Here is a 20271-nt window from a genome sequence, read left to right as displayed (position 1 = left end):
TTGACTTTTAGGAGATTCAAAGATAGTTGTCGTGTTTCGCAGACCTTGTCTCTCCTTTACTATCTCCTTATTTACTGTATTTGGTCTTAGACTATTATAGACCATTTTCTTTTGACTTGTATCCATATTAGATGCTCATGTACTCAGTGACACAAGATTTTGGGGAGTGTTTGTATCAGTATTTGTGGGATTTTATATTATATTTTCAAACTTAAGAGAAATTATGGTTTTTTTGAGATTATCGGCTTGCCTAGTATCGAGATAGGCGCCATCACAACAGGTTGGGATTTTGGGTCGTGACAGATAGATAGATAGATAGATAGATAGATAGATAGATAGATAGACAGATAGAAAACTAAATGAATGTGTTCATGAAAAATAAAAGATCAGGATACTAATTGTTTTTCTTACACTCTTCAATAGGGATATTAAATGAAAAATAAAAGATCAGGATACTAATTGTTTTTCTTACACTCTTCAATTGGGATATTAAGAATGTCCGAACTATTGTCTTATTCTTTTTTTTTTCTTATCAACCTGCTAAAACTTTGACCTCTTTAATTGGGTTATTAAATGATGAATTTTCTACATACTGACGGACTTTAAATCTTTCTACTTAATAATTTTTTTTATTTCTTGAGGTCAAAATGTGTGTAGTTAGTATCCTACTAACTGATGTTCTTATTCTTTTTTTATTTTTGAACTACAAACATTTTGACCTCTTTAATAGGATATTAATTAATGAGTTTCTTACTTATGATCTAATTTTTTTCCTTTTGTAACCTACGAAATGTTCTGCCTCTTTGTAGAGTATTAGGGATACTAATAAAAGGAGTTTCCTACTTTTTGTCTTCTTCTTAATTACTTATTCCTTTTATTAAGGTAATTTTATTTTTCCAAAAAGTATTTTATCTGTATTTACCATTTTATCTAATATAAAGTACATTTGCGGAGGGTAAAAAAGACGAACGACATTTCGCTAAAGGCCTTCGTGCTTTTAATATAACTAGTATATATAAACGTGCGTTGCACGTTAATAATGACATATGATGGTTTAAATATTTATTTATAGAACAATAAAATTTAATTAATGAGAGAAATTTTATATATAATACTACAACAATCAACCAAATGCCGAAAAATATTGTTACATCAGCATAATACGTGAATTCAAAATAAAACGACATCATCAGAACTTATATAAATGTTCAATTTTAGTCATGTTAAGTAGATAATTATGTATAGTAGTTTAAAGGTATCTAATGTGATGGTATCTTACCGAACACTTCTTTATAGACAGTGTTTTTTTGTATATATTTCTTTCTAATGCTTTGGTTACTCAGCCATAACCAGAACTCTTGTTGTCGATGTCGATATCTCTCTTGAAAGTATAACATATAGTTATTCGTGTAAGAAAACATATTGTGGTAAATATAGTCCAATATTTAGGATGTTTGTCCTTGTGCTTTATTTATTACAACTACAAAACATAAACATATTAAAAATTATTTTCACACAAATTTAAAAGGATATTCTTTAGTTTCGGAAGATGAAAGTTGAATTCGGGGATAAACACATACTTAGAAGCACATTGACCAGTATCATAAGTTCTGCATGTATAATGTTATTGTCAAAACTTCTATATACCATATGTGTACTATTACATAAGCTATTCACCAGATCTAGGTTTTCAGTAGCATGACAGGCATATTTTCTTCAAAATCAACCTATATGCAATTGAAGATCAATTTTAATTTAGTCTCTCTCTCTCTCTCTCTCTCTCTCTCTCTCTCTCTCTCTCTCTCTATATATATATATATATATATATATATATATATATATATATATATATATATATATATATATATATATATAACATACATAAGAAATAATGAACTTGACAACAAACATGTACGGTAGAAGGCCATTTGGTAGTAAAGTATTTAAGTATTCTTCTTGGTAGTAATTATTAGTATCATGGTCTGCTGAGTCAAAACTGAAAAATATTTTATTTTTACCATAAAATTTAGCAATCAACCTTTTATTTAGTTGATCAACATATTTATTTCTACTAGCTAAGATAGCTCTTTAATTTCTATCATATAATTTTGCACAAATTGCATTTTAATCTTATGATGAAAACATTTTTCTTATTAAATGCATTACTATTATGTAACGACCCGGCTGGTCATTTTGAGTATTACAACCCCGTTACCCCATTTACTGCTCAATTTATGCTTTACAGTTGTTATGTGACTTGCCGGAAAAATTGGTTCGGGTCCGGTCAAGTTTTGGAATGAATTGGAACACTTAGTTCTAAGGGTTAAAGCTTAAGTTGAAATAGTTGACTGGATATTGTTTATGTGTAAACGACCTCAGAATAGAGTTTTGATGATTCCAATAGCTCTGTATGATGATTTTGGACTTAGGAGCGTGTCCAAAAAATTATTTGGAAGTCCGTAGTTAAATTCGGCTTGATTTGGCTAAAATAAAAATTTAAGTTTGGAAGTTTGACCCGGGAGTTGACTTTTTGATATCAGTGTGGGAATCCAGTTCTGAAAATTTTCATAGGTCAGTCATGTCATTTATGGCTTGCATGCAAAATTTGAGGTCAATCGGACTTGATTTGATAGGTTTCGGCATCGAATGTAAAAGTTGAAATTTCTTAGTTTCATTAAGCTTAAATTGGGGTATGATTCGTGATTTTAGCATTGTTTGATGTGATTTGAAGTCTGGACTAAGTTCGTATAATATTTTAGGACTTGTTGGTATATTTGGTTGAAGTCCTGGGGGCCTCGGGTGAGTTTCGGATGATTAACGGATCAAATTCGGACTTAAGGAATTGCGGGAATTTTTTTGTTGATGGTGTCTTCGCACCTGCGCATGAGGGACCGCCGGTGCGGCTCGCAGAAGCATGAAAACTGGTCGCAGAAACGACCTGGGGAAGGCTGGTTGGGAGGCATCGCAGAAGCGAGACCGCTGATATGGTTTGAACGTCGCAGAAGCGACCACTGCTGGCCAAGGCTGACTCGCAGATGTGAGCTTCTTCCGCAGAAGCGGAGGCCACAGATGCGACAATGCGACTGCAAATGCGGAAGACGCTGGGCAGAAGCTTTAAGTTAAGAGTTTCGCTATTTTTAGCCATTTTCGGATTTTGGAGCTCGGTTTGGGTGACTTTGGAGAGGAAGTTTTTAACACAACTTGGGGTAAGTGTTCTTGACTCCCTTGTGATTATATTTCATGAATTAATCTTCATTTTTGGGGTATGATTCTCGAATCTTCAAGAGAAATCGAAGGAAATTTCTATAATTTCATAAAACGAATTTTCGAGTTTTGAATACAGATTTAGAGTCGGATTTGAGTGAAATTAGTATGGTTGAACGCGTAATTGGATAGATTGTCGAATTTGTGAGTTTCGTCGGATTCTGAGATGTGGGCCCCACTGTCGATTTTTCGAGCGGAGTTAGGAATTTTTATAAATTGTTAAATTGCAAGTATTGGAGTATATTTTGATTAATTTGCACGTTGTTTGACTAGTTACGAATCATTTGGCGTGGAATTGAGGAGATATGAAGGTGTTCGGAGGTTGATACGCGCGGAATGGAATTTTCGGAGTATTGTTTAGCTTGCTCGCCATTGAATTCGTCTTGTTCGTGGTTAGTAACTCTTCTAATCTTGGAGCAGAGGGTATGAACCCTGACTATACGTGTTATGTGTTTGGTGTTGAGGTGACGCACATGCTAGGTGACAGGCGTGTGGGCATGCACCGTGTGAACTGTGACTCCGTTATTTCTGTGGTACTGTGTAGTTACCTGAACTTATCTTAATCATGAAATCTCTACGTACTATAGTTATTGAGCTGTGATTCATGTTAGAAACCATGTCTAGACTATATGCTTATCCTGTTTGGACCCACTGAGGTCAGTACTGTTGTTGATTTATTTGGTTACATTACAATTTCATACTCAGTCATGTCCATTCATTACATATCATATTTCAGTCTCTGTTGTTATTTATTGATATATCATATCATCATTTCGGGCTAGTTTCATGACATTGTGAGCACGAGAGACTGGATAGATTGATGACTGAGTGAGGTCGAGGGCCTGATTTTGAGATATTCATACTATAGCACGTGAGTTGTCTGTGCGGATTCAGATATTTATACTATGGCACGTGAGTTATCCGTGCGGATCCAGATATTTATACTATGGCACGTGAGTTATCCGTGTAGCACGTGAGTTATTCGTGCGGATCCAGATATTTATACTATAGTACGTGAGTTGTCCGTGCAGCACGTCAGTTGTCAGTGAAGTTTATAGCGCTTGGGCTGAAGGAGCCCCTCCGGAGTCTGTATACACCCCCAGTGAGCGCAGGTACCTACTGAGTGCGAGTGCCGAGTGCGTGTACCGAGTGATTGGGAGGATTGAGTGACTATGAGGACTGAGTGACTGGGAGGACTAAGTGACTGGGAGGACTGAGTGAAATGATACTCTGAGAGTATGCATATGGTTTTATTACTGAGTTGCATCGCATTGACATGCATACTTGACATACATGCATAGAGATGTATTTTTTCTCATGTTGTACGATATTGCGTCATTCATGACTTCTCCTACATATTGACATATAGGCATAGAGATGTATTTTCATGTTATTTAAAAAATAAAATAACTACCTGTTGAAAGTTTTGGGAAAAATCACAGTTTTTAAACTTACTCATAAATTGGTGATTTCGGTAAAGGATTTGGGTTTTTACTGATATATATGAAAAGCAGGACTATTGTTTTCTGGAACTGTGAACGAGTTGGGTATTCTATCTCTGAGCTACTTTTTTTTGTTACTTCTATTATGTTGTTGTGAACTGCTGTTAGCTATTAGTGTTGGACCCTGACCTTTGTCCCAGCTCGTCATTACTTTCAACCTAAGGTTAGGTTTGTTACTTATTGAGTACATGGGGTCTATTGTACTCATAATATACTTCTGCACCTTGCGTGCAGATATTGGATGTTGATGTTTCTGTGATTGACGGGAGCTGGATTTGAAGATGTACCCGTGTTCCGGTCGTAGCTTCCTCTTGTTCATGTAGCCTTAGATTTATAAAAATTTGTTCATGTACATTTCAAACAGATGATGTATTTATTTCATACTAGCTTTTTAAATTCTAATATTAGAAGCTCGTGATTTGTACTACCAGTCCTTGGGGAGTGTATTAGAGCCAGTTAAATATTGATTGAATCAGATTGTTGTTATTTAGCTTCCTTAGCAGGTGAGGTTAGGTGCCATCACGGCTGGTTGGATTTTGGGTCGTGTCAAGGTGGTATCAGAGCTCTAGTTTTATAGGTTCTACAAGTCATGAGCAAGTGTCTAGTAGAGTCTTGCAGATCGGTATGATGACGTTCATACTTATCTTTGAGAGGCTACAGGGCATTTAGGATAATTTCCCATCTTTCTTTCCTTATCGTGCGAAATTGATTCAGCTTGAAACATAACTTTTTGAATTCCTTCCACGCATTCGTGTGCGCATGTGAGCGCTCGGTATCAGCCGTACATCATCGGCTTGTGATTTCAGGGATGAGGTGTGAGATGTGCATTCTGTCTTTTGGTGATGGGCCAGTCTGGAGGACTTGAGGCCAGGTTTAGACCGCAGCTTAGACTCGGCAGTTTCGGTTGTGAGAACTTGTATATTTGGACTCATATGTCTGGTAATGTCCCCACGAGTGGGCTTTGTGGCTCGATGAGCGATGGAATGACCAACTAATAAGTATGATGCGACTGCGGAATATGTTCAGATAGTTTGAATGTAACAAAAAAGAAAGAGTTTCTCGAGATGTAAAAAAAGGGGGGTGGGGGCTATTGGGTGCTTGATTTTTGTTGTCATGTGACGCACGGTCTCGAGTTGTGAGTGTGTTGAAGGATCTATCATGCAGTTTAATTATGGAGCGAATCAGATTTTCATGTTGTGTTAATGAGTTTGGACTCCAAAAAGATTAAGTTATTGCATAGTAATTGTGGTTGCGAAAGGGTATAGCAAGATGATAATTTGAGGCTAAGCAGGTGAGTTATCTCATGTGGAGTAATCTATGTTGGTGTGTTCCTTCTAATGTGGTGTGTGGAGTTTCTTTTCTACCAGCGGGGTATATGTGTTGAGATTCGAGTTTAGATTGGTTGAGAAAGTTGACTTGACCGTCACGAGGATGAAGGCGAGCTTAGCAGATGATTTGAGGTATTTTATGGTTTGTGTTACCTGAGCTTGTGAAGAATTTTGGTTGAATTGACGGCGAGATTTTGACAATAGTAGAGTATGGGTATGGTGAGCTATCAGATGTTTTGTTATGTGGCTTTGAGTCAAGTGGGGGAGTCTGCTATCTACGATTTGATTGCACGGTTATGTGTGGTATTGGTTTTGGTTTGAGGCATACTGGTGGATCAGTTATGACTTACAGAGGTTGAGATCAAGGAAGACTCGAGTAATGAAATTCCTGAATACAGGTTATATTGCGCTTTATGAGTATATGGAAATTATGGAAATGAATTGAGTTATTATGTGTGAAGGATGTAGTGTGCATGGAGTATGAATTTGATCGATTGTGTTAAGGCAAGGTTACTTCCTTGGGTGTTGTTGTGCTAATGGGGGACACGTCGTTTGGCCCGTTTAGGTGGTGCAATTGGGATTCGAGCAGAGTGGATGACTCTTGAGAAGGGTCTAATGGGTTCGAGATTTATATATGTAGCAATTGATAATTTTCCGGACCGGTATATGGTTAGTATTTGAGATTTTGCAATGGATGGTGTCGAGACTCACGGGATTTTTATATCATTTTGGATTATACATTTCAGCATCAAGAAGGTAAAGAGGAATAATTTTAAATTCACATAAGGTCTTTCAGAGTGGATGTCTCGGCTGTGGTATTTATGGGGTGCTTAAGAAGAATACAACGGCTTATGGGTCTTAGGGCACTGTGTTTTATTTTAGGGTGTCTTATAATAAGCTTTGGGCAAGGATCGTAGTGTTCTGACAAGGAGAAGTGACAACTTGCGGGTAATTCAGAAGAAACTCGGAGAAAATAGGACAACTGGGTGGTAGGCTAGACCAACATGGTAATGGTATGCTTGGTTCTTTTGGGTAATTATGATATGGTGAGGTTCTACAGATGTTTTGGCGGCAATATTCTTGGGTTTGGTGAATTGCGTGGCTTGGTCGAGTTAGAGGAATTTAGATCTGATAGCTTGATTATGTGCGAATAGATTTCAAAGTGTTCTCAATGGTTTCTACCACGGTTCGAGGTGTATATTCTTGCTGGTGTGGGGAGCGTGTTGCGTGTTGTGAGTTTCTCCTGGATGAGATCAAATAGAAGGTTCCTGGCTAATTGAGTATGTATTTCTGCTGGACTCAAAGTTGATTATGAGATTCTCGTACTTTTTATATGATGGCATGATAACGGTGGTGTGTTGTGTAAGATCGAGATTTGTATGTGCAAGGTTGCAGTTTAGTTTTGAATGGGAGGTCACTAATTCTTAGGTAGCATGGACGGTTTTTGAGGTTTAGATGAATGCTATAACTATTTGGTATTGCCTGAGGAGAGTGTACATTTCAAAAGGTGCACTGTGTTTGGACTTATGGATGCTTCATTGATATTGCGGTACTCGCTTGGTTGATCGACCGCCGATATTCAAATTTTGCTATGTGGCCCGAAAAAATAATGAAAGTATTCCTCGTAGGACGATCGTGCATGAAATATGTGTTAGACATTCGGGTGGTGGAGTTAGGAGCAGATATAGTGATTCGTGTGTTCTATGAATTTGGGAGACTGGAGTTCTCAGAAGCAGATTGTTTCGTGACTATGAATTGTGAAAATCTGGCCAAAGTTAGACAGATGATAGTATATGTTACAGTTAGGTCATTGTGGACCTTCAGAGGAGTATGTATCTATTTGTTGGTGACCAGAGTTGATTTTGGGGTCCATTGGTGGGCCCAATGACGATGTGTATTCTACACCGAGTCGGATTTAGTAACTCTGTACTGCCATTGTGAGGGATGTGCCATTCGATTAGTGTTGAGCTTATTCGTGTTCTGATATGTTCCATGAGTTACCCTTCTATACTATGAGGGGTTGTGATTCGTTGGTTATATGCACACATGGTGCGGTTTTATTGGGGCCTTATAGCGGAATTTGAGCGAGATGGATATTTGGGTATTGCATGATTGATTGTGCATTGGTTATGTTCTTCCGGGTTTGTGTGGTATTGTGTCATTTGCTTCTCCTTGGTTATGGTCATGCACCTTGGGAACTTGATGTCAAATTGCACGCTGTTGTGGTTTTGAGCATGGTAGCTGGAGGTATTTCTTGTGGACCAGTGTTTGGATGGGGTCACACATTGTAGCGGGGATACGTCGAGATATGATCCTTCATTTTAGATTAGTGTGTTTTGGTTCTACTATGTATGATGAGCTCATAGCATTGCGATGGTAGTGGTGCTTGTGAACTTGCGAAATGGTTCTCTTCTTCGAGACATTTCCTATTTTGAGGGTGCACGGATTGTGCAGTTTGTGGCTTGAGTTATATTGGTGTGGCATGTCTGTGGAATAGTTGTGTTTAATAATATAAGGTCATTGGACCTAGAATGGGTACAATCAGGTTTGATTACGGTATATTCGGGAGGATAATATTGAAAGTCGGCTTAGAAAGTGATTATGGTTCTAGTTAGGGCGAGAGAGCTCCATGACTTGTTGATCTGATAAGTGGTTATGATATTCCATGTGTTTCTTTCATTATCGACAATGTACGAAGGTTTTGGAACAAGGTTTTGTTGATATGGGGTTTAATACTAGTACCAGGTTGGATTCGAATAGTTACTAAGATCAGAAATGGTTCCGTGAGTATGCGAGTTGTATGATATATCATGTGACTATATTTTGAGTTATGGCTATGGCCTGATACAGTTTGTTCGGACTTATACAGTGTGTAGACGTGAGATTCGGGTCTTGAAAAGAAATTTTGAATGTTGGAAATTAAATTCCAAGGTTTATGGGCTAAGTTGAATTAATGACTCTCAGTGATGTTGTGTTGTCAGGTCTATACATAATAGGGTGACATAGGATTACCCTTGGGTATGTGCATGGTAGGGTGGAACAGTGATTTAAAGGCTTAGAAACAACTCTTGGCACGTTCGAGGACGAACGTATGTTTAAGTGAGGGAGGATATAATGACCCGGCCGGTTGTTTTGAGTATTACAGCCTCGTTCCCCCATTTACTACTCAATTTATGCTTTACAGTTGTTATGTGACTTGCCGGGGAAATTGGTTCGGGTCCGGTGAGGTTTTGGAATGAATTGGAACACTTAGTTTCAAGGGTTAAAGCTTAAGTTAAAATAGTTAACCGGATGTTGGCTATGTGTAAACAACTCCAGAATAGAGTTTTGATGAGTCCAGTAGCTCTGTATGATAATTTTAGACTTAGGAGCGTGTCCGGAAAATTATTTGGAAGTCCGTAGTTAAATTAGGCTTGATTTGGCTAAAATGGAAATTTAAGTTTGAAAGTTTGACCGGAGAGTTGACTTTTTCATATCGGTGTGGGAATCCAGTTCTGAAAATTTTCATAGGTCCATCATGTCATTTATGACTTGCGTGCAAAATTTAAGGTTAATCGGACTTGATTTGATAGGTTTCGGCATCGAATGTAAAAGTTGAAATTTCTTAGTTTCATTAAGCTTGAATTGGGGTATGATTCATGGTTTTAGCATGTTTGATGTGATTTGAGGTCTCGACTAAGTTCGTATAATGTTTTAGAACTTGTTGGTATATTTGGTTGAGGTCCCGGGGGCCTCGGGTGAGTTTCTGATGATTAACGGATCAAATTCGGACTTAAGAAAATGCTGGAATTTTTTTGTTGCTGGTGTCTTCGCACCTGCGCATGAGGTACCGCAGGTGCGGCTCGCAGAAGAGTGAAAACTGGTCGAATAGTGACCTGGGGAAGGCTGGCTGGGAGGAATCACAGAAGCGGCCCAACTCGCGCAGAAGTGCGACCGCAGATGCGGTTTGAACGTCGCAGAAGAGACCACTGCTGGCCAAGGCTGACTCGCAAAAGCGGAGGCCGCAGATGCGACTGTGACCGCAAATGCGAAAGACGCTGGGCAGAAGCTTTAAGTTTGGGGTTTCGCTATTTTTAGCCATTTTCGGATTTTGAAGCTCGCTTTGGGCGACTTTGGAAAGGAATTTTTCCACACAACTTGGGGTAAGTGTTCTTGACTCCCTCGTGATTATATTTCATGAATTAATCTTCATTTTTGGTATATGATTATCTAATCTTCAAGAGAAATCAAAGGAAATTTCTATAATTTCATAAAATGAATTTTCGAATTTTGAATACCGATTCGGAGTCGGATTTTAGTGAAATTAGTATGGTTGAACTCGTAATTGGATGGGTTGTCGAATTTTGTGAGTTTCGTCGGATTCTGAGACTTGGTCCCCACTGTCGATTTTTAGAGCGGAGTTAGGAATTTTTATAAATTGTTAAATTGCAAGAATTGGAGTATGATTTGATTAATTTGCACATTGTTTGACTAGTTTTGAATCATTTGGCATGGAATTAAGGAGATATGAAGGCGTTCGGAGGTTGATACGCACGGAATAGAATTTTCGGAGTATTGTTTAGCTTGCTCGGCATTGGATTCGTCTTGGTCGAGGTAAGTAACTCTTCTAATCTTGGAGCTGAGGGTATGAACCCTGACTATACGTGTTATGTGTTTGGTGTTGAGGTGACGCACATGCTAGGTGACGGGCAGGTGGGTGTACACCGTGTGAACTGTGACTGTTATTTTTGTGGTACTGTGTAGTTACCTGAACTTATCTGTAATCACAAAATCTCTACGTACTAGAGTTATCGAGCTATGATTCATGTTAGAAATCATGTCTAGACTATATGATTATCCTGTTTGGACCCACTGAGGTCATTATTGCTGTTGAGTTATTTGCTTATATTGCAATTTCATACTCAGTCATGTCCATTCATTGCATATCATATCCCAGTCTCTGTTGTTATTTATTGATACATTATATCATCATTTTGGGCTAGTTTTATGATATTGTGAGCACGAGAAACTGCATAGATTGATGACTGAGCGAGGCCGAGGGCCTGATTTTGAGATATTGATACTATAGTATGTGAGTTGTTCGTGCAACACGTGAGTTGTCCGTGCAGATCCAGATATTTGTACTATGGCACGTGAGTTGTCCGTGCTGATCCAGATATTTATACTATGGCACGTGAGTTGTCCGTGCAACACGTGAGTTGTCCGTGCGGATCCAGATATTTATACTATAGTACATGAGTTGTCCGTGCAGCACATGAGTTGTCCGTACAGTTTATAGCGCTTGGGCTGAAGGAACCCCTCTGGAGTCTATACACACCCCCAGTGAGCACAGGTACCTACCGAGTGCGAGTGCCGAGCGATTGGGAGGATTGAGTGACTGTGAGGACTGAGTGACTGGGAGGACTGAGTGACTAGGAGGACTGAGTGAAATAATACTCTGAGAGTATGCATATGGTTTTATTACTGAGTTGCATCGCATTGACATGCACACTTGACATACATGTATAGAGATGCATTTTTCCTCATGTTGTACTATATTGCATCATTCGTGACTTCTCCTATATATTGACATGTAGGCATAGAGATATATTTTCATGTTATTTAAAAAATGAAACAATTACTTGTTGAAAGTTTTGGGACAAATCACAGTTTTCAAACTTACTCATAAATTGGTGATTTCGGTAAAGGATTTGGGTTTTCACTGATATATTTGAAAAGCAGGACTATTTTTTTCTTGGAACTGTGAATGAGCTGAGTATTCTATCTCTGAACTACTTTTTTTTTATTACTTCTATTATGTTGATGTGAACTGTTGTTGGCTATTGGTGTTGGACCCTGACCTTTGTCCCAGCTCGTCACTACTTTCAATTTAAGGTTAGGTTTGTTACTTATTGAGTACATGGGGTATGTTGTACTCATAATATACTTCTGCACCTTGCGTGCAGATATTGGATGTTGATGTTGCTGTGATCGACGGGAGATGGATTTGAAGATGTACCTATATTTCGGTCGTAGCTTCCTCTTATTTATGGTAGCCTTAGATTTATAAAAATCGGTTTATGTACATTTCGAACAGATGATATATTTATTTCATACCAACTTTGTAAATTCAAATCTTAGAAGCATATGATTTGTACTACCAGTCCTTGGGGAGTGTATTATAGTCAGTTAAATGTTAATTGAATCAGATTGTTGTTATTTGGCTTATCTAGCAGGTGAGGTTAGGTGCCATCACGGCTAGTTGGATTTTGGGTCGTGACATATTACCATTGGAGTTGATAACCATGTGTTCTAAAAGAACCAAATCATCTTTCATTGGATGCTCTTCTTCGTTTCCGACACGAAGCAAGAAGTCACTGAATGTTGGATTTGTTCTTACTTTTATATTTCTTGTCATTTGAATATTTTTCATTTGAGGTCATAACTATAATTTTGGCAAGCTAACTTTTATAGTTTCTACTTTGGACAATTTTGGAACTATTGATCGTACTTGACAGAAATCACGTCCCAAACTATTACTTTTCCACCAAACGATTCATCGATATCCAATATATCTCTAAAACTCTAGGCGATTAGTCAAAAACGCTTCATCCCATATTTTCATTTTTGCTTTCCTTATAAATTTAGCACTATTGCTCTGCTTTGATATATTTTGTGATGGTTATTTCAGTTATTTGAAGAGGTATATCAAATCTAAAGTGAGTAGTATGACCTCATAATAAAATTGTTGCTAGTACACCACTTGATCTTATTGCTAACAATATCATGCCTCTTACTCTGACATTTGCAAGAAATGCATGACATAGGAATATTATTTCGATTTCGCTGGAGGCATCTACAAAGGATAATCCCACTATACCAGAGTTGATTTTTTATAATATAGTCTTGAAAGCTTATTCTTGTCTAGGATTTAGCTTTGATTGTGCTTCCCTAAACACTTGTATGGCCTTCTTAATATTATACTAATCTTTTTTACTTTGTGATCTATTTTTTTTTAATCTCTAACACTCTTTTTATGGAATAAATTCATGTACCCTAAGATTTTTTTTAACTTGAAAAATAGTTTTACTCATATGATGAATTTAAAAATAATTTAATTGGATTATCTTGCTAAATAATTAATTGAAAGATTTGATTATTTGGTTTTAACATAAAATATAATTTATTTTCTGTTGATTTAGATTCTTAATATTAGTTCATCTCATGTTTGAATATTTAACCGTAATTATAATTTTATCTAGCACAAATTTTATCGATCTGACATTCTACTTTTAAATCTCTATGTTTGCAAAATCATTATTGGTATTGACTCTTACCAACCTTTTTCTTTCTTTTCTCACACATTTAAATTCTTAAAATTTTTCTTATTTGTTCTTTAATAATTAGGTATATTTTTCTATATTACACAAAAAATTAATAATAAAAAAATAATTATTTTAGTAGGAAAGCAGTTCAAATATAATATAATATAATAATATATTATCATGGGGATTTTGTTTTCTCAATTTCAACGCTTTATGCAGTCCGATTAGCATTACTTTTTTTTGGTATTGAATATTATAGAGTGGTATAGTATTACCAATATGGAGGATTCTTATGAAATTGATTTTATTAAACCTTCCTACATATTTTTAATAAGAATTCAATAGACAAGATTGTATTAATTTTAAAATATTAAATATTAAAAAAATTAACATAAAAGTTATTGTAGTCCAAAAAAATAAGTTATTACAGCTTTGTCCTTTCCCTATGAGTTCTTCTGTTTAATATTTTAGGGCTATTTTGGTCTATCAATATTATATTCATGTTTTTATAATAATATAGGCTCTCATGTTTCTAAATGGATTTGGACAATATAATACGTTTTTAAATTAAATTAGTAATAGAAATTTTTTAAGAAGTATATCCTAAAAGTAATTGGATTAGTTCGTAAAACCTAATTATTACGATAATTACAGTGTTGCAAATGCTTCTTTGGCGAATAATATCTGGACAACATAAGTAAGGTAGTATTTGATTATATATCTAATGCCCGAGAATATTTATACTATTAGAATTCATAACGTGCAGTATTATGTCCCAAAACTAATAGGATTACAAGTCTAATGTCTAAAATTTTAATTATGTCCTTTTATTGTGAGTTATTATGCTTAATATTAAAAGGTTATTTTTGTAATCCAATATTTTATTCATACTTTTATAATAATATAGATAGATAGATAGATAGATAGATAGAGGCTCTCCATGATACATTTTTTTTCATTTTTAGATGTACAACTTTGTTTGACACTATTTTGTTTCGGCATAACTTTCACAACATTTAAGAATTCAAACTAATTATACTTTTTAAAATTTTAAACTTTGACGTGATAATTTCTGGGTAGTATATGGATGGTAAGAATACACGCGAGAGCACATGTACTAACATAACATGAGGTTAAACTTTGTTATTAGGTTAAAGGCTTAAAGCCATTAGGGGATGCCTTGATTGATAAGTAATTATGGTTGGAGACTTAGCTAGAGACTGAATGCTACTGGTTAACGTTCCTCTTTTCCTCTTAGCCACAAAATTTTCCAATTCTTTTTTTTCTTTTCATGCAAATTTTTCCATTTCTGGCTAATCATGATAGTCAATCCCTTTCGTTACTTGGGATTACTTTGAGTATATTAATTTTCACTCAAACTACAGATTTTCAGTTGCCACTTATGACATTGAAATAGACTTGTTTAGTCGCTCTAATAATAATTCACAAACTGATCATTCAAGTTTTTCTATATTCGAATTAACCTGTTTGAGAGTTTTCTTGATTCTTGGCCAATCTCCAAACCATACATGCACGACTTATTTTAGTAAACTTCTGTATTTTTCTTTGTCATATAATTTCATTTCTCAAAACTTAAACAGTTAGTATATGGGGTCACAGGAACTTGAATTAGGTTAGCCTCCTCTTACATTTACCCGAAAAAGAAAGTAATAAATCCAAGTAACTTAGCAAAGGGATCCTATTTTTCCCAAGTGTGTTGTTTAATTTTATTATATTTTTCCTAACAACCTAGAATTCACACAAAGGTTCGAACAATTTTAAGCCAAAGTGTATTTTAATTCACGCGAAATTAATATAAACCAAAAAAGAAAGAAAGTAACGAGCCTTAAATATTTTCTGGAGTTTCATAAAATGAATAAGAAAACTCGCACATATGAGCAGTATATATGGAAATACAGAAACTTTACTGGATATTTAACCGTAATCAATATGATTAAGAAAATAATCAGAATTTAAAATTACTCAAAAGTTTGGTTGGACCAACAGCCTAATTATATTAAGCAGGTCAGTATGAGTGATAATCACCTCCTATAAGTAACCTTTTGACCAAACCCTTACATACATTATATATAAACGCTCTTCCCATTTCACTTGCATCTTCATCACCATCCAAAAGAGTTCAGATTTCAACACATTAAATCCTCACCAAGAAAAACAAAATCAAAATATTTGAAGATGGTGTCATTTTTTCTGAAGAGTTCTTTGTTTTTACTTATTATAACTTTCTGGGCATTAGCTGATCATAAGCTAGCACTTGCAAAGCATGCAGGCCGAATGACCAGACAATACAAGTTTAATGTACATAATAGTGCCCTATCACTTTTCATATTCTTTATATTTTGTTGTTTATTTTTATTTTATTTTATTTTACACTTCATATGTTACTACAGATTCAAATGAAAAATGTTACAAGATTGTGTCAAACAAAGAGTATTGTGACAGTCAATGGCCAGTTACCAGGACCTACAATCACTACTAGGGAAGGAGACAGACTTCTCATCAAAGTTGTTAATCATGTTCAGTACAATATCTCTATTCACTGGTATGTAACAAACTCTTAGCATTAATATTCATGAGAAGTTAATTTTGACTATTACACTATCAGTGTGATTTACAGGTCACGGGTTTGAGCCGTGGAAGCAGTCACTAATGCTTGCATTAGGATAGACTGTCTACATCACACCTCTTGGGGTCAGAAACAGACCTATGTGTTATAGTGGGGGGTCACCGGACCCTGTAAGCTTTGACAGAAATCTTGTATATGTATATGTGTATACCTTGAAAATAGTTAATTTAAAGCGCTTGGTACCCTGAGTACTAAAAGCCTTTAGGGTGCACTGATTGAGCAGAATACTGTGCTCCCGTCGCGTAAGATCATGGGTCCGCCTCTGCTTGGGGTGCGGCCTTTCCCTGGACCCTAGGTGAACGTGGGATGCATTGTGCACTGTACTGTTTTTTTACGCTGTCAGTGTACATTGTTTGATATGTTGTACAAGTAATTGTGTAATTATCATATAATATGTGAAATGCATGACAGGCATGGAGTGAGACAACTAAGAAGCGCATGGGCAGATGGACCAGCTTATATTACACAATGCCCTATCCAAACGGGCCAAAACTATGTATACAATTTCACTATTACTGGGCAAAGGGGAACATTGTTTTGGCATGCTCACATCTCATGGCTGAGAGTTACAGTCTATGGAGCTATTGTTATCCTTCCCAAGAAAGGCGTCGCTTATCCTTTTCCTCAACCCTTTAAAGAAGTTCCTATCATTTTTGGTACACAACTTGATTTTATATATATATTTGTGTTGCTCAAACTCTCCAAAACTATTGTCGTATCTGTATCAGATCTTTCAAAAGAACCAAACTAATTTTGGTGGAACTCATGACACGCACAATACTTTTGAAGAGTCAGGACAACATAGATCTATATATTTTCATGATTAGCTTATTGTTAGGATAGTAAAATTTTATGTGTCTTCCTTGTGTTTGGATTATAGGTGAATGGTGGAATGACGATACAGAAACAAATATCAATCAAGCCCTCCAAACTGGTGGAGCTCCAAATATTTCGGATGCTCATACTATCAACGGTCTTCCTGGACTTTTCTACAATTGCTCCACTAAAAGTAAATAAAAATAGTACTCTGTCTTGTTTAACTTTAATTAATTATATGACATTGTCATAAGTGGAGCCAAGATTTGAAACTTATGGGTTCTAAATTTATTACGGATTCATAACTCGTCTTAGTTGCTGGGTTCGTAATTAAATATTTATACATATTTAATTAATTTTCTTGTACAAATTCAGTACCGTTTAAGCAAAAGTGACTAAGTTCGGCCGAACGCGCACCTTATAGGCTAGCTCCGCCTCTGAACATTGTTACTATTCGAGGATTTATTTGACCATAATATTGTACATATTTTCAAAATATACTTAAAAAGGGCACCTAATGCACAAGGCATTCCGTGTTCACACGGGTCTGAGGGAAGGCCGCACCACAAGAGGTGTGGATGTAAACAGCCTACGCTAATACAAGCATTAATGACTGTTTGTACTGCTTGAACCCGTGACCTATAGGTCACCACGGAGACAATTTTACCGTTGCTCCAAGGTTCCCTTCATTTTCTAAATATGTCTAATTATATTTAAAAAGTTGGAATTATTATACATACCATTTATCTTGTTTCTAGTTGTAATAATGTAATCTCTTCGCGTGACCATCACTTGGTCTGATTTTTAGCTGCATGAAAAAGTAACTCAGATTTTCATGTTGCAGATACATTCAGATTGAAAGTGAAACCTGGGAAAACATATCTATTGAGATTAATCAATGCTGCACTCGATGATGAGCTATTCTTCAGTATAGCTAACCACACCCTTACTGTTGTAGAAGTTGATGCAGTTTATATAAAACCATTTAAGACAAATATAATTTTAATAACTCCAGGACAAACTACAAATCTCCTACTAAAAACCATGACTCACCACCCTAACGCCACCTTTCTCATGGCGGCGCGGCCTTACTCCTCCGGTCCCGCCGCCTTCGACAATACAACAACCACCGCAATCTTGGAATATGAAAATCAACCCTCCACCAAAAAAAGTAACAAATTTCCTGTATTAAGACCTACACTCCCTATTTTCAATGACACAAATTTTGTTACAAATTTTAGCAAGAAAATCAAAAGTCTAGCAAATGCAAAATTCCCAGCTAATGTTCCAAAAAATATTGATAGTCGATTTTTTTTCACTGTTGGACTAGGATTACATCCATGTCCTCAGAACCAAACATGTCAAGGACCAAATAATACGAAATTTGCAGCATCTATTAATAATGTCTCCTTTGTTCAGCCAAATATAGCATTACTTCAAGCTCACTTTTTCAACCAATCAAATGGTGTTTATACTACTGATTTTCCAGCCAACCCAACATTCAAATTTAATTACACAGGCAACCCACCAACCAATATATTTGTGACAAGTGGCACAAAAGTTGTAGTGCTTTCTTATAATACTAGAGTGGAGTTGGTTTTACAAGACACTAGTATTCTTGGTGCTGAAAGTCACCCTCTTCATCTTCATGGGTTCAATTTCTTTGTTGTTGGTCAAGGATTTGGAAATTACAATCCTAGTCAAGATCCTGTTAATTTCAACCTCGTTGACCCTGCTGAAAGGAACACTGTTGGTGTGCCAGCTGGTGGCTGGGTCGCCATTCGCTTCCTTGCCGACAATCCAGGTACCTTTTTTAATTCTTAATTACGCTATTCTGATGAATAGTTGTTAATTCTAGTCAAGATCCTGTTAATTCTTAATTGTGCTATTCTGATCAGTAGTTGTTTTAATTTTCTTTTATGTGGTTTCCTCATCAAGAAAAAGAAAAGAAAAAAACATTTCTAAGTAGAAAAAGACTCGCCGAAAGATAGAATTCTTTACATAAAATAAGTAAAGTCAGGATGTTATATTTGGATTCCAATTCCGCGAGGCATCGATCACACGCCCTAGCATAGCCTTTCCCGCAGGAACATCCACAATAAATCCAATGCGCTTGACATGTTTGTGTACAAATTATATTGCATCGTCCATATATAAAACTTAAAAGCTAAACTCATTTTTCATGAACTAACTAGAATGTTGGTCCTCTACACGTGAAATTTTTAAAAGAAGAGGAAGAAGAAATTAGTTAAATTTTTTATGTGAAATTTGAATGTCTTATATATAGGAGTGTGGTTTATGCATTGTCACCTTGAAGTTCACACAAGCTGGGGATTGAAAATGGCTTGGATTGTAATGGATGGAAAAGGCCGCAAACAGAAGCTTCCTCCTCCACCTGCTGATCTTCCTAAGTGTTAATCCTCTTTAATTTGTTTTCTTCATTAATTTTTCGTGTTTTTCTTACATTGTATAATTTATTAATATTGCTAAGAGCGTCTAATGTTCTTTGAATTTCTGATTATGCCCCTTCGCTTGTAATGAAATTCAAAGTGAGGAGTCCTTTGCCACAAGTTTTGCAAAAATAAAAGAAATAATCAGTGAATCTTTTACTTCAAACAATTTGTTCCTTTCCACTGCTTGCTCCTCTTGCTTGGTCTTATGAGGTCATCACTCGACAACCACGAATTGCAAATTGAACGAATTAGATATGTTTACCCTTAAAAACGGATAACAATTGAATTTATATATGGTTTTAAGGATACGTGGATTAATTCAATACAAGTGATTAATGACGTTAAATTAAGCAAATGAAAGACGTAATAAATAGCCAAACCAATGATAAGAATGATCCCGGGCTCGGTTAATAGCTCAATGAGGAACCTGCCTTCGATTCCGAGCTAGCACTTGTGAAGAACTTTAGAACAAAAATAAGAACTTTGAATAACAAAGAGAATTAAAGTAAATTGCCTTGACATACGTGTTACAATGTGTCTAATGAATAATAAGCCTCCCCTTTATATAGTAGGAGAGTTTTACCCTAAGTACAATCCTAAGAAAGGTAAAAATCTTTCATTTTGCTAATCACTGATTTTCTGCCGATACGAGCCGAGATTCACGTCGTGATATCAAGTTAGGCACGGACATCACGGCCCTTTGTTAGTCGTGTGCGGTTATCTGGTAATGCTCTTCGAAGTCTTGAGGCTTGAACCAGTCTCGGGGAACGTGGTCCCGATGCCCCCGAGGGCAGGTGTTTTGCTCGAGCCCCGATACGAGAGGATCCTCGCCCTGATTCTGATTCCTTATGGTCACGTCCCTGCTTTGTTTTCCTCACCGGGAACCCAGAAAGCTTAGTGGGTTCGATTTTACCTATATACAGATAGTCCCCTCGTTTCTCAAAGAGTAGGCTTGCC

The 20271-nt window shown here is 36.4% G+C and overlaps 1 protein-coding gene across 1 annotated transcript; it reads left to right on the top strand.

Moving 5' to 3' along the window:
* The first annotated feature begins 15693 nt into the window (after positions 1–15693).
* Positions 15694–19447, top strand: LOC107830773 (laccase-4-like). Its single transcript, XM_016658416.2, has 6 exons — positions 15694–15717; positions 15810–15961; positions 16457–16701; positions 16926–17054; positions 17706–18665; positions 19149–19447. The coding sequence occupies exons 1-6, from the start codon at positions 15694–15696 to the stop codon at positions 19277–19279; spliced, it is 1641 nt and encodes a 546-aa protein (XP_016513902.1). The 3' UTR covers positions 19280–19447.
* The last annotated feature ends 824 nt before the right edge of the window (positions 19448–20271 follow it).

This window comes from Nicotiana tabacum, chromosome 24 (assembly GCF_000715075.1).
Source record: "Nicotiana tabacum cultivar K326 chromosome 24, ASM71507v2, whole genome shotgun sequence".
Classification (NCBI taxonomy): Eukaryota; Viridiplantae; Streptophyta; class Magnoliopsida; order Solanales; family Solanaceae; genus Nicotiana; species Nicotiana tabacum.
Note: the sequence above shows the minus strand (reverse complement) of the source record. Positions and strands in the feature narration are given on the sequence as shown.